This window comes from Trachemys scripta, chromosome 22 (genome assembly GCF_013100865.1).
Source record: "Trachemys scripta elegans isolate TJP31775 chromosome 22, CAS_Tse_1.0, whole genome shotgun sequence".
Lineage (NCBI taxonomy): Eukaryota > Metazoa > Chordata > Testudines > Emydidae > Trachemys > Trachemys scripta.
Window position 1 is genome coordinate 5,468,036 of NC_048319.1, and position 12,252 is coordinate 5,480,287.

At 53.7% G+C, this 12,252-nt stretch overlaps 2 protein-coding genes and 1 non-coding gene across 6 annotated transcripts in view; 2 read left to right on the forward strand and 1 right to left on the reverse strand.

Annotated features, from left to right (window-relative positions):
- R3HDM4 (R3H domain containing 4) overlaps positions 1-3,876 on the forward strand; it is a 41,197-nt gene extending 37,321 nt beyond the window's left edge. The window contains exon 7 of one of the 2 annotated variants that reach the window (XM_034755112.1): positions 454-546. In XM_034755112.1, coding sequence (XP_034611003.1) covers positions 454-460 — 7 coding nt within the window. In that variant the 3' untranslated portion in view covers positions 461-546. Of the gene's footprint in view, positions 1-453 lie in introns of both variants that reach the window. The other variant, XM_034755111.1, reaches the window with a different exon arrangement.
- Positions 3,877-9,723: 5,847 nt separating this feature from the next.
- LOC117869118 lies at positions 9,724-9,830 on the reverse strand. The gene has a single exon (XR_004643775.1). It is a non-coding gene; the product is annotated as a U6 spliceosomal RNA (small nuclear RNA).
- Positions 9,831-10,203: 373 nt separating this feature from the next.
- The window catches only part of MED16 (mediator complex subunit 16), a 19,182-nt gene continuing 17,133 nt past the window's right edge, over positions 10,204-12,252 (forward strand). The window contains exon 1 of one of the 3 annotated variants that reach the window (XM_034755073.1): positions 10,204-10,347. The gene's annotated coding sequence lies outside the window, so the exon portion shown is untranslated. The remainder of the gene's footprint in view (positions 10,348-12,252) is intronic. The other 2 variants (XM_034755074.1, XM_034755076.1) reach the window with 2 other exon arrangements.

A 12,252-nucleotide genomic window follows, 5' to 3' on the forward strand; every position in this document is an offset into this window, starting at 1 on the left:
TGCACCTTAACTCAGTGCACGCAAACATTCTGGATCTGGCCCAAACCTACCCCCTCTTTGGGGCTTGCATTTATCAACTTGGCTGCCCAACCCCCTTGGGCAACTTTGAAAACTTCAACCTTAAGTAACAAAACACAAATCTCAACCTAAGAGTTCTCCTGAGTGTGGCTGTGGCTACAGTTTTCTTCAGGCAGGACACCGCTGTCCATGCCTCTGGTGCCTTCTGTGTTAAGTGCTCGTCTAGCTTATCCTCCTGGGTCGGAACTAATGAGACCCACCTGGTCTGATCACTGGGGTGAGTGAGTAGAAGAGCACTGTATCTTTCTGTTTGGTCCTAGAATATAACCCCAATTGCAAGCCCCAATCCTGTGGTCTTTGCTCTGACTGTGTGAGAGATAGAGGCATGATCTGGTTCCAAAAAAAGAATTCAAACTCCTTCCTCTCTCTGTCCAGGTTCTGACTTTGAAGGGAAACGCCAAATGAAAGTGAGCAACAAACACAGAGACTTCCTGCCCCCGGAGTTACTGCTGTCCGCCTACTTGGAGCAGATGAGCTGATAGGTCTGGAAGACATCCCACTCAGTGCTCTGAAGGCTTCTACGATCCCCAAATCTGCTCTCCGTCCACTCAGTCCTCGGCGTACAAAGGGGGGGGGGTCCCCACCCTCTCAGACGATTCTCTGCACTTGTGTGATGGTCTAACCGGCGGGTGGGTTTGTGTGGAGCCGGTTAGATCACCGCCCCCTGGGCCCTGCTTCAAGATCAGAAGTCTTCCCTTGCCCATCGCTGAAGTCCTGCAGGCATCTCCCGCAGCTGCCACTCTCTCTTCCCCGTGTGGCAAAGCTGTTGCAACACTGGGGTGTGACTTCCAGCTTCCTCCCCACCCCCGGGGTGCTCCTGGTTCCACCCAAGGCTTCTCCGTACTGCTCCTGGTACCCAGGGGAGGGCACCATCTCTGCTGCTCGCAGGGGGGCCTGGCAGAGGCCTGCAAGCACCCCCCAGGCAGACCACTCTGTTGGGGGTGGAACCACCTGCTGGACAGCCCAAAAGGTCAACCTTCATCATGCTCAAGTGTCCAACCCCCACTCAAGGACTGAGGACTCTGCCTCTCTGGAAGCCTTTGCTCTGGGTGGGCAGAGTCCTGGTTGGAGTGGGTGAGGGGGTAGGAGCTGACTCCAGGGTCTCCCCTGCTGCCTGTAGGCTGGTGGGAGGTGAGGAAGCGTTGGCCCTGCAGGCTTCCCTCAGCGGCCCATCGACACTGTCAAATGCATATCGGCTGTTGTTGCGATACTGTTCCCTCTTGTCGCGTAGATGGGATCTTGATTGTGTCTCTTCTGCCCCCCAAGCCATGTTCCGGATTCAGGATCCAGCCAGGTTCGGAGTGATGGTGAAAGTCCTGTTCACGTCAAATGGAATCGTGCTTTTTTAACCATGCTGGGGGAACAAGATCGCTTCTGAATAGTGAAGATGGGCCCTTCATCTCAGCCCCTTCGGGCCACATCCTGCCCTCATTTCTCTGACTCACTGGCCTCTTAGCTTGGCAGGGGGACTCCAGGACCTGCTGCTGCCGCCAGATATCACCATGCTTAAGGGGCGAGACCAGTCTGCCGAGCCCTGCCTGGGGTGTGGCGCTATCTCCCAGCAGTAGCTGCGCTCCCTGGAACCGTGAGTGTCTACACGCCAGCTCATTTCAACACAAACAAACAACCTGTCCCTGGGGGACTCTGGCTTCCCCTGGGGCTGAATTTGGAGCAGTATTTTTGTGACAAAACGGTTCCCTTTTGGCCTTAGCATTTCAGCTGCTCTGACCTGGCCCTTGAGCATCTGAATTGGTCTCATTCCCCAGCTCAGCAAACACTTCGACAGGTGCCTGAAGCTTAAGCACGGGCTGAAGTGCTTTGCTGAATCGGGGCCTGAACGTCCAGCAGCTGGTGGAGCAGATCACTTGTAAGTTGCATGTCACAAACCCAGGGCGGCAGGGGAATTACCACAGACTGCAGCAGCCTTGCAGGGTCGGGGGCAGGCACTGCTTTGGTTGGTGCCTAACCCTGTTTCCGCTCGCTACCCACCACAGAGTTAGTGCTTTAAAGCACCACGGCTCAGCCCTACATACAATCCAGTGGCGTACAGGGGGCGTAGATCTCCCCCCGAATGCACGCATTAGCACTTACCTAGCCTCATCTCTGTGAAAGGCAAAGGAGTGAAAGATCTGTGTGAAAAGCTCGAAGGAGTGTCGTAGCAGGACTTGGTGGCCCCCTCCCCTGCTGGCTGCTTGGTTTTGGACTAGGGAGAGCGATCTGTTAGCGCCCACAGAAGCTCAGAGGAGAAGCTGTCCAGGGAGCCAGCCCCGAGTGGGAGTAACTAGCCCATTGTTTAGTGCATCCGTGTGGATTGGCATTGAGCAAACATCCCCCTGAAGCCGGATCGCTATCGTTTAAGCTTTGGTACAGTTATCAGTGAGACATTGAACACAAAGCTCTGGCTTTCTCTGCAGTGCGGGGGCCTTTTCTGAATATGGTGTGTCATTTATGCAGGTTTGTGATTGTGGAATCGAAGCCAGGCCCCTGGCAGTCCTGCCGCTCGCAAGCGGGGCGGGGTGGTCAGAGCTGAACGTCTCCGCTTGGGCCACCTGGGTCTGCCAGGGGTTTCCGGCGGATGGGGAGGGCGGGGGGGGGGGGTTATATCATGGTACAATTTAAATAGCTCCGTTTCCAGCTTTCTAGTGCCGTGAAGAGCCTGTTGGGATGTGTGTGGTTTTTAATATGTATACTACGTGTTGCGGTGTTTAATTTGGTGCATCTCAAGAGCTGCTCTCCCCTGTACATAGCAGCTGGTTTAAAGGGATGGGCCGGGTTTGATTCATCACCAGCTTGCGCTGCCTGTGTCCCTGATCCAGCCCTGTGGGGAACAGCTCCTGTATTGGAATTCTCTGCAGGTGAGTAGTGAAGAATCCCGACTGAGGAGCGCTCTCCGCACAGGCTCAGGGCGTGAGTCTCCTCTCCGTTGGTTTCACTGGAGTTACTCCTGACTTATACGGGTTAGTGACCAGAATGAGGCTCCCAGAGGGCAGGATCGGGCCCAGTCCCCCTCTTCTCACTGAGCACCAGTGTAGATCGTGCGTGAGGCTGTACAGCGAGTGGGTGGAGAATCGGGCTCCGTTGACATCTCTTCCCTTGTAAACCAGCTGGATGTAAAAAACTTTTTCAGCAAAAAAACCTCTCACACACAGCCACAGAGATTTGCTTTGGACAGCCGTGCTCTCCCGGGCGAGGGTCTGGTCTAGCCGGACAATGCAGCGCTTGACTTCCCATGGGCGTGTCTGACCCACGCACCATTCGGGGAGCTGCTCTGGGCAGAGAAGGCCGACTCCTGCGAGAGTCCCTGCTTTGCTCTGCCGTGGGGTCTGGCTTCCCCTCCTGCCATCTCTGCACGCTGCCTCTCCAGCCCGTGCTCCTGAAAGCCCTGGTCTGGTGAGACGACGCAAACCAAAGCGATCTTGGCACGGGCAGTGCCTCCGTGCAGCCCAGCACGCAGTCAGGACCGTACTGCGGTTTGTAACGTGGATATGGATGTTGTGTGTTGTGCTTCTGGGAATGGTGATCGATTTTTCTTTTTAATTGTGTCAGTCGTATCCGCCAGCTCTTGCCTCGGTTGAAAGGACCGTCACCTGTTTTAACGGCAGCCTTCACCTGCTGTCTTTGAGCAGATCCATGCGTGGGACGGCGCCTGTGTGGAGTTTGTAATGCTTTAATCTGCTATCAACCAGAGGCCAAAACTGGGGCTTCTGCTGAAAGGGGAAAAAACAAAAAAATTTCCTTCTGAGCTGACTCAGCTGTTGAAAGTATGTGCACAAGGACAATAAATCATGGTGCTCCGGAGTCATCTGTCTGCTCGTGTGTCGTGTACTAGCGATCGCCCTCTGTCCAAGCCAGGGTGGGTATTGTTAGCAAGAGGGGTAGGACACTGAGGCTTTGTCTACACAAGCACTTTTGTCAGTGAAGGGTGTGAAAAAGCCACCTGGTGTGGACAGCGCTGTGTCGGCGGGAGACACTCCTTGGGGGGTGATTCTTTCTCGCGTCAGCATATATCAGCTACCCAGGAGGTCTGGCAGTGGTACGGCTGTGCCACCGTGTGGTCCGGAGTGAAGACGTGGTCTGATGGAATATCCTGTCGCGCTCCGACGTGAGGCAATTAACTGGTGAGTCGTCCTAACTGGGAGAAACTCCAGGGCTTCTGCTGTAGCACCGTCCAATCTTCCATTTGAAGAGAAACCGGGCCAGCTGCCGCCGCACGCTGCGTTGAATCCACTTAGCCCCCTGGGTGTTGTGAAACTGACATAGACGTAAATTATATTTTCAATCAGTCTACTATACAAAAGCTTTGTGCTCCGTAATAGCAGACTTCTGAAACTATCAAACAGTCGACCTGTTTTTCTTAAAGGTACTTGTGTACCATTTTTAAAGTGCCTCCTTTTTCTTTCTCTTTTTTCTTTTCTGTTAGCAGTAAGAGGCCTTGTCTGTTCACAAGTTCCACCAGTTGAACTATATAGCTGTGAAACTAGATTATAGTTAAGCCAGTGGAAGCCTTCTGGGGCCCCACTTCTAAACCAGTGATTCCACTGATTCCTCTCTGTAACTTGTGGCCTTTGAGTTCTGACTGAATGACGCCAGTTGTAAATAGATTTCTTGCTCATATTAACCACTGGTTGTGCTAGGTGCTGTACAAAGGGCAAATGACTGGCCCCGTCCCAAAGACCTTGCCGGTTAGAAGATGACCTTACAGGTGCATGAGACAAACCAAGCAGGTTGAGGTGAAGCTCGGCTAACAAAGATAAAAGGATGTGTGGGATTCTGAGCCAGTAGAGAACAACCTTGCCCCTTCCCTGGCTAGAACCGTAATGCAGTCAGTTGAATGCACTCTGGTAGAGATATCAGAGGGGTAGCCGTGTTAGTCTGGATCTGTAAAAAGCAACAGAGTCCTGTGGCACCTTTAAGCCTAACAGATGTATTGGAGCATAAGCAGGTACATGCGTCTGACGAAGTGGGTATTCACCCACGAAAGCTTATGCTCCAATACATCTGTTGGACCTAAAGGTGCCCCAGGACCCTCTGTTGCTTCTGGTAGAGATGTAATTGCGCCACAGAAGGTGGCTCTGATTTTAGTGAAACGGGTGCCACTGCTGTGTGGCCAAAGCCTGAAGGGCAAGTTTGCCTGTTACTTGTACAGCGCTAGCACCTAACCGTTCCAGACCAGCGCCCCCCTGGTGCTAGGCACTGCCCTAAATTGCTCACAAACGAAATCTAAGACGACAGGTGGATACAGACGGGAATACGAGGAAACGTTGGGATCGCAGTGGGCCGTGCTCACAGCACAGGGGCAGCCCCTACTGAAGCCGATTTACAGCCACGTAAGTGGGATCAGCCTTAGGGCTGAGTCCTGGCCACGGGTGATGGTTAGCGCTTCCGTGGGGCTGCATGGCCTTCTGTAGAACCCAGGAGTCTGAGTGAAATTGATCCAGCAGTTTGCATTGCTGTCTTTTTCTCCCAGCAAGCATCCTCCTACAATGTATGTGCGCACCCCTGTCTGTCTTTCTGTCCAACAAGGGTCGCGTCCGGCTGGCTGCAGTACAGTCTCTTCCTCCGGCTCCCACACTTGGCTATATTTCCTGACCACTGGGGGTTGCATTTTTCCCATGTCAAGGGGGGAGGAGGGGAAAGGCCGTGCTGATGTCTAGTCCCAAGACCTATAAATTGGACCCCTGGAAGCTTTATCTGTTGGGGCGGGAACGGATTCGCCAGTGCCCCTGCGGGAGCTGCAGTGGTGGGCTACTAGTAAGATGCTGCCTTGTGAATGGGTTTGCTCCCCTGGGGTCAGGTGTGGCACAGCCGCTCTCTTGGGGGGGGTCCCAGAGCCCAGGCTCCTGCCCGAGCGTCTCCACTGCAGTTAAACAGCCCCGCAGGCCGAGCTCCGTGAGCCTGAGTCTGCTGCCAGCTGCGGGTGTTTAATTGCAGTGTGGACACGTGCGTAGTGGCCTGCCTTGGGGCCAGTCGGAGAACCCAGCCCCACTCTGGGCTCTGCTTAGGGCCCTGGCCTAGGGCTGCTCGTCTATCTGTGCTGTGGTTTTCCCTGCGTCACTTCCTACCCAACCTCCAAGTTCCTCTCAGGGTCCCTTGTCTCCCCCCTGCTTAATCAGGGTCCCTCCCCAGCCTTGCTGCTTGGAGACCTTTTCCTCACTCTGGCTGGGTTTTATCGCTGCTTAAGCCTGGCTCTCCTTCCCATTGCTGCAGCATGGGGTGTGGCCTGATTCCCTCAGCTGGGGTTTGTGCTGCAATCAGGTTGGCCCCAGGGACTCCACCCCACATGCCCGTTGTTCTGGGGCTGACAAACTGGAGTTTTTCCTCGTTGTTGGGCCAGAATTGACCCCCCCCCCCAACTTTATAGGGCCACATGGTGCAGTATCTCAGCTCTCCACCCAACTCTCCAATCAGCACCAGGCCTGGGTCTGTGGAAGGTGACTGTGTGGACCAGTGGGACCGGATCTCCCTGTTGGGGAAGTGTAACACCTCCCCCACCCCACCATGTGGGCCAGCTGCTCCACGAGCTGGAAGCAGTAGAAGGCTATTCTGTGGCTCTGCAGCTGGAGCGTGACCCAGGGCTTACAGGGGCTTGGTTCGGTGCGGTAAGTAGCACTGATCCTCGTGTCATGGCTGCGGGTCTGACAGATACAACCCCCCTCGTGGCGGAGCCACCACTAAAAGTCCCGTTCTTGTGCCGCTGGGGATTCTTTCTGAGCTGGGTGCACCTTGCTCTTCGCTGCTCGAGGCAGAGCGGGCTTGGGGCTCCGTCTCCCCCATGTGGGCTGGGCCCAGAGGTTCGCGTCCTTGATACTGGGACCGGAGCGTGGGGGAAATGCAGGCTGGTTTAGGGCAGAGGGACAATGAATGCGGGTGGGGTTTCTGCTTTACCTCACACTTATTCCTCTGCTTTTGGGAGGCCCAGGGCTAGAAGAGCAGGAGGCTACAGGTCAGGCCTGAGATGCATCAAAAGAACGGGGTGGGGAGCCAGGGCTGGGATAGCAAATGGGCATAGGTTGAGATTGAGGGACCTTAGCAGAGCTGGGGGGGCGGGGACTCCCAGGGTGACAACGCAAAGGGGGAGGCTGCAGCTTAGACGAAAGGGCATGGTCGTAACTACGCTAGGGCAGCCCACCTACCTTCAGCAGCCTTGGTTCCAACTGGGGCTATCAGCCCCGCGTTCATTTGCAAATGGTATTCTAGCACAATAAAGCCTCTTTAGCCGGGCCCCTGCCTGGGCCATGCGCGCCACTCAGCACCCATACGAGAAACGGGACAATGGCTCGCTCCAGCAGTAGGAAGGGACGTCTCTGCATCGCCTTTGCTTGTTCCATCCAAGATTATAGGCATAACCCCGCCCCCTCCCCAATCACCCCCAACCCTCTGCATGGCCATATTCATGGAGACTGGAGTGATGGACTCTCCTGGTCTTGGCATGGGGGAGGTTGAGGGGGGGAGGGGGGCGGGGAAGAGGAGAAAGTGGGTGGAATCAGAAGTCTGAGGACCCTGGGAGTAAGGATCTAAAATCTGAACAACTTGGTCCAGATCCTCCACTGTCCTTTCAATCTTCCTTTCTCTTGGGGGGATATTCTTGTGAACTGCAGTCGGACTCCAGGGAGCCAGGGGAGATGCCCGTTCACCCCACTCCCCCAGCCTATGCAGAAAGTGGGAGCGGGGTCACTCACGGGGCCTGGGCTTTGTGCCTTGTCCCTCCTGTTTATGGCCAGACCGTGCTGCCTCAGCCCCTTGCAAACTGCCGTTGAACATGGAAACGCAGGGCAGCCAGGCCCTAATGAGCAGTTTTATTCACAGGCACATGAAAGGCACCGGTCTGATGGAGCCCCGTGGAGCGCTCGCTCTGGCTCTTACCACTTACCGGCTCCCCACGCAGCCCTAGGAGGTCTCTAATTGCCACCCGTGGCGGAGAAGCGTTACCCCCTGCCAGGCTGGATGGGAAGGAAGGCAGGAGCCAGGCAGCGAAGCAAGCTTGCAAGGAGGGAGAGGCCTCCTGGGCCTCTGGCCAACCCAACTGGCTGGTTCCTTCTGGCAGAGCTGAGGCTGTTTGGAACAGCCATCGCGCCGAAGCCCCTCGCGGGTTCTGACTGGAGCCATCAGGCCCAAGGACTGAGCCCATGGGGCTTCCCAGCACCACCTGCTCTCTGTCTGGTTTTCTCGTCTTGCACTTTTTCATTTGGGGACAGGGACGGGGAGGGGGGGGGTTGCAAGTGCATTAAATCGGCCTCCATCTGCCTTTGCTGGACGGGGTGGAGGACAGGGGTGGTCATGTGGAGGGGACAAGGGACACAATGCTTTGTTCCACCTGCCAGCCAGGCTAATCAGGGAGCATGAAACCAGCCAGCTGCATGCCCCTGGGGGATCAACCCAGTGCCTCGGGTGTGTCCACAGAGCCCCAGGACAGAGGAGTGATTTTAAGCCCCAGCGTGGAGAGAGAACTGTCCCAGAGGCCCTGCTTGGTCACACTGCATCATGCAAAGTGAGAGACAGGGAGCGTCTTTTTGTTCTGTTTGTACAGCCCCTAGCACCCTGCCCATGGTCCATGACACAGCCTGCCAGGTACTGCCACAATGTCGCTAACAATAATTAAAAGAGGGCTGCCCCGCTGTCAGGAAGCTGAATGCGTCCCCAGTTCTCAGGTTGTTTCATGTTCCTGGAACGGGTCAGCGTGGAAAGGGAATGGGAGCAGACCAAGGAGCTGGGTAAGTCAGGGTGGGCACTAGGGGCTGTAACTTTCTGCACCCCCACCACCATGCCTCCACTGCTCATGGAAGCCAGGAGGACCTGAAACTGGCAGTGCCCATGCGAATGGGGTTTGGCACAGATTTCCGCACCAGGTCGTTGTGCTTGGGAGTTTTTTTAGTGTGAATGAAGCTGCTGACAGCGTGTTCTGCAGTTCCCTGAAGTTTCATGTTGAAACCACAACTCCCACCCTGGCACCTGATGATGGGTGGGTGTTTGCTCAAACCTCCGAGCCCCTGATTCATTCCAAAACTCACTCCCAGCTTGCTTGAACCTCAGCACTGGCTTGTGCTACCCTCAAGCCCCCACATGGCTGACTCCAGACTTGGCCTGGCTGTGGCTTAAAACCTGATCTGGGTTCATAGAACTTCATGGTGTAACAAAATCCCAAGCCGGGCAAGAACTCCTGCCAATAAGATTATGGCATGTCACTTTCCCTAAATAGAGAGAACCTGGGGAATTCTGCAAATTTACTTGCAATAGTGATGTTTTGTTGGATACGGAGATATTGGGGTTTATTTGGGTCTACGCAAGTAGCAAGTTGCTGGGATTTATTTGCACTGATGCAAATACCAAGATACAGAGTTATTTGTATGTAACCAAATAGGAAAAATAGACTCAGATACACCCCACTATGTAAATATCAAGATAGTGGAGTTTACGTGAGATCTGGGGAATTAAGAGTGAGATATGTGAGGGTTGCTTTGGGTACCTCTGAATAATTAGATTGGGGGGGCTTGGATTTTCCCAAAGGCTGAGGCTTTTGGGGGGGGATATTTGGGCAGCCCCCACCCCTTAGGTTCATTTGTAAAGCCCTGCTGCAGAGGGAGTTAACAGAAATACCCCTTGGAGTTGTTTCCTTTCACTCCTTACAAGGGGGGAATGGCAGGCAAGAAAAATATGGAACGCTTCACGAATTTGCGTGTCATCCTTGCGCAGGGGCCATGCTAATCTTCTCTGTATCGTTCCAATTTTAGTATATGTGCTGCCGAAGCGAGCACAAATTTTAAGGGGGCCAGCTTTGTATTTATATCTCCATATATTTAAATCATTTTTAGTAAGGGTGAACTTAATATTTTGAAAAATACATTTATCTAATGCATATTCATATTTCAATTCATACCTATACAGATTTCATTTTGTAATAATAGTGTATTTTCATTTATTTCCACTGAAATATGACCCTCATCTCAGCTTCTCGTGCATGTGGAATTGTGGGTAAGCGTTTATGCAAATTAACCTAGCGGCGCCCTCTGCTGTAGAAGGCCCTCACACTGGGGCTGCCCCCTGCCATGCCTGAGCGAATTGTCCACTAACGGCTCCGAGACCGACTCCCGCTCTGACAGAGACAGGCCAGCGGGGCGAGTCGCCTCCTCCCTTCCTTCGGGCTCCGGAGCCGAGCCCCGGCCCTTGCCTGCTCCCTGAGAGCAGAGGTTTGTTCTGGCCCGTTGGGGGCAGCCCGGGCAGGGGGCCTTTCTCGGCAGACAGGAGGCGGCGCGGAGGGATGGGGGGAGGTAGGTGAGTCTCTCAGGAGGGGGGGGGAAGGGCAGTTACCTCCTCTCTCTGGGGTGGGGGTGGGGTAATTACCCTCCCCCTTCCTGTGTGGGGGAGGGGCTAGGTATTATCCCTGCCTCTGTGGGGGGAGGGGGGTTACCCCCCCATCTTGGAGGAGATGGACACTTCCCCATCTGTGTGTGTGTGTGTGTGTGTGTGTGTGTTGGGGGGAATCTCCCAACCCCTGTATCTTGGTGCCATTGGGGGTGGCCTGCGTGGAAGATCCTGGCTACCCCACTGTTAGGAGTGGAGGGATCCCAGCTGCCCCAGGGTGGTGCTGTTGATAGCAGGGTTCATGGGTGGAGGCGAAACACTGGCAGTCCCATGGTAGCCCTGAGAGTGACACCACCGGGGGACCCCTGTGGTACCTTGGTGACCGTCACAGCACCCCGGTCGCTGATCGCGTAAAGAAAAAAATACTGTTTTCTAACAGCATCTAAGACTCCCCAGCGTTGATCCAAGGCTAGTAACAAGGGGGTAATGTATCAGAGGGGTAGCCGTGTTAGTCTGAATCTGTAAAAAGCAACAGAGGGTCCTGTGGCACCTTTGAGACTAACAGAAGTACTGGGAGCATAAGCTTTCGTGGGTCAGAACCTCACTTCTTCAGATGCAAGTAATGGAAATCTCCAGAGGCAGGTATATATCAGTGTGGAGATAACGAGGTTAGTTCAATCAGGGAGGGTGAGGTGCTCTGCTAGCAGTTGAGGTGTGAACACCAAGGGAGGAGAAACTGTTTCTGTAGTTGGATAGCCATTCACAGTCTTTGTTTAATCCTGATCTGATGGTGTCAAATTTGCAGATGAACTGAAGCTCAGCAGTTTCTCTTTGGAGTCTGGTCCTGAAGTTTTTTTGCTGTAAGATGGCTACCTTAACATCTGCTATTGTGTGACCAGGGAGGTTGAAGTGTTCTACAGGTTTTTGTACATTGCCATTCCTGATATCTGACTTGTGTCCATTTATCCTCTTGCGTAGTGACTGTCCAGTTTGGTCAATGTACATAGCAGGGGGGCATTGCTGGCATATGATGGCATATATAACATTGGTGGACGTGCAGGTGAATGAGCCGGTGATGTTGTAGCTGATCTGGTTAGGTCCAGTGATGGTGTTGCTGGTGTAGATATGTGGGCAGAGTTGGCATCGAGGTTTGTTGCATGGGTTGGTTCCTGAGTTAGAGTTGTTATGGTGCGATGCGTGGTTGCTGGTGAGAATATGCTTAAGGTTGGCAGGTTGTCTGTGGGCGAGGACTGGCCTGCCTCCCAAGGTCTGTGAAAGTGAGGGATCATTGTCCAGGATGGGTTGTAGATCACTGATGATGCGTTGGAGAGGTTTAAGCTGAGGACTGTAGGTGATGGCCAGTGGAGTTCTGTTGGTTTCTCTTCTGGGCCTGTCTTGTAGCAGGAGTCTTCTGGGTACACGTCTGGCTCTGTTGATTTGTTTCTTTATTTCCTTGTGTGGGTATCGTAGTTTTGAGAATGCTTGGTGAAGATCTTGTAGGTGTTGGTCTCTGTCTGAGGGGTTGGAGCAGATGTGGTTGTACCTCAGTGCTTGGCTGTAGATGATGGATCGTGTGGTGTGTAATGTTTCCACTGTAGAGGCAGCACTTGTTTACAGATACGTATGAGGCTAATGGGCCTGTATTTCCAGGTTAAGAACAGGGACTGTTATACAGACGCTCAGAGGGAGTTAATTATCATCTACAAAAACAACAAGGAGTCTGGTGGCACCTTAAAGACTAACAGATTTATTTGGGCATAAGCTTTCGTGAGTAAAAACCTCACTTCATCCGAAGAAGTCAGGTTTTTACTCACGAAAGCTTATGCCCAAATAAATCTGTTAGTCTTTAAGGTGCCACCAGACTCCTTGTTGTTT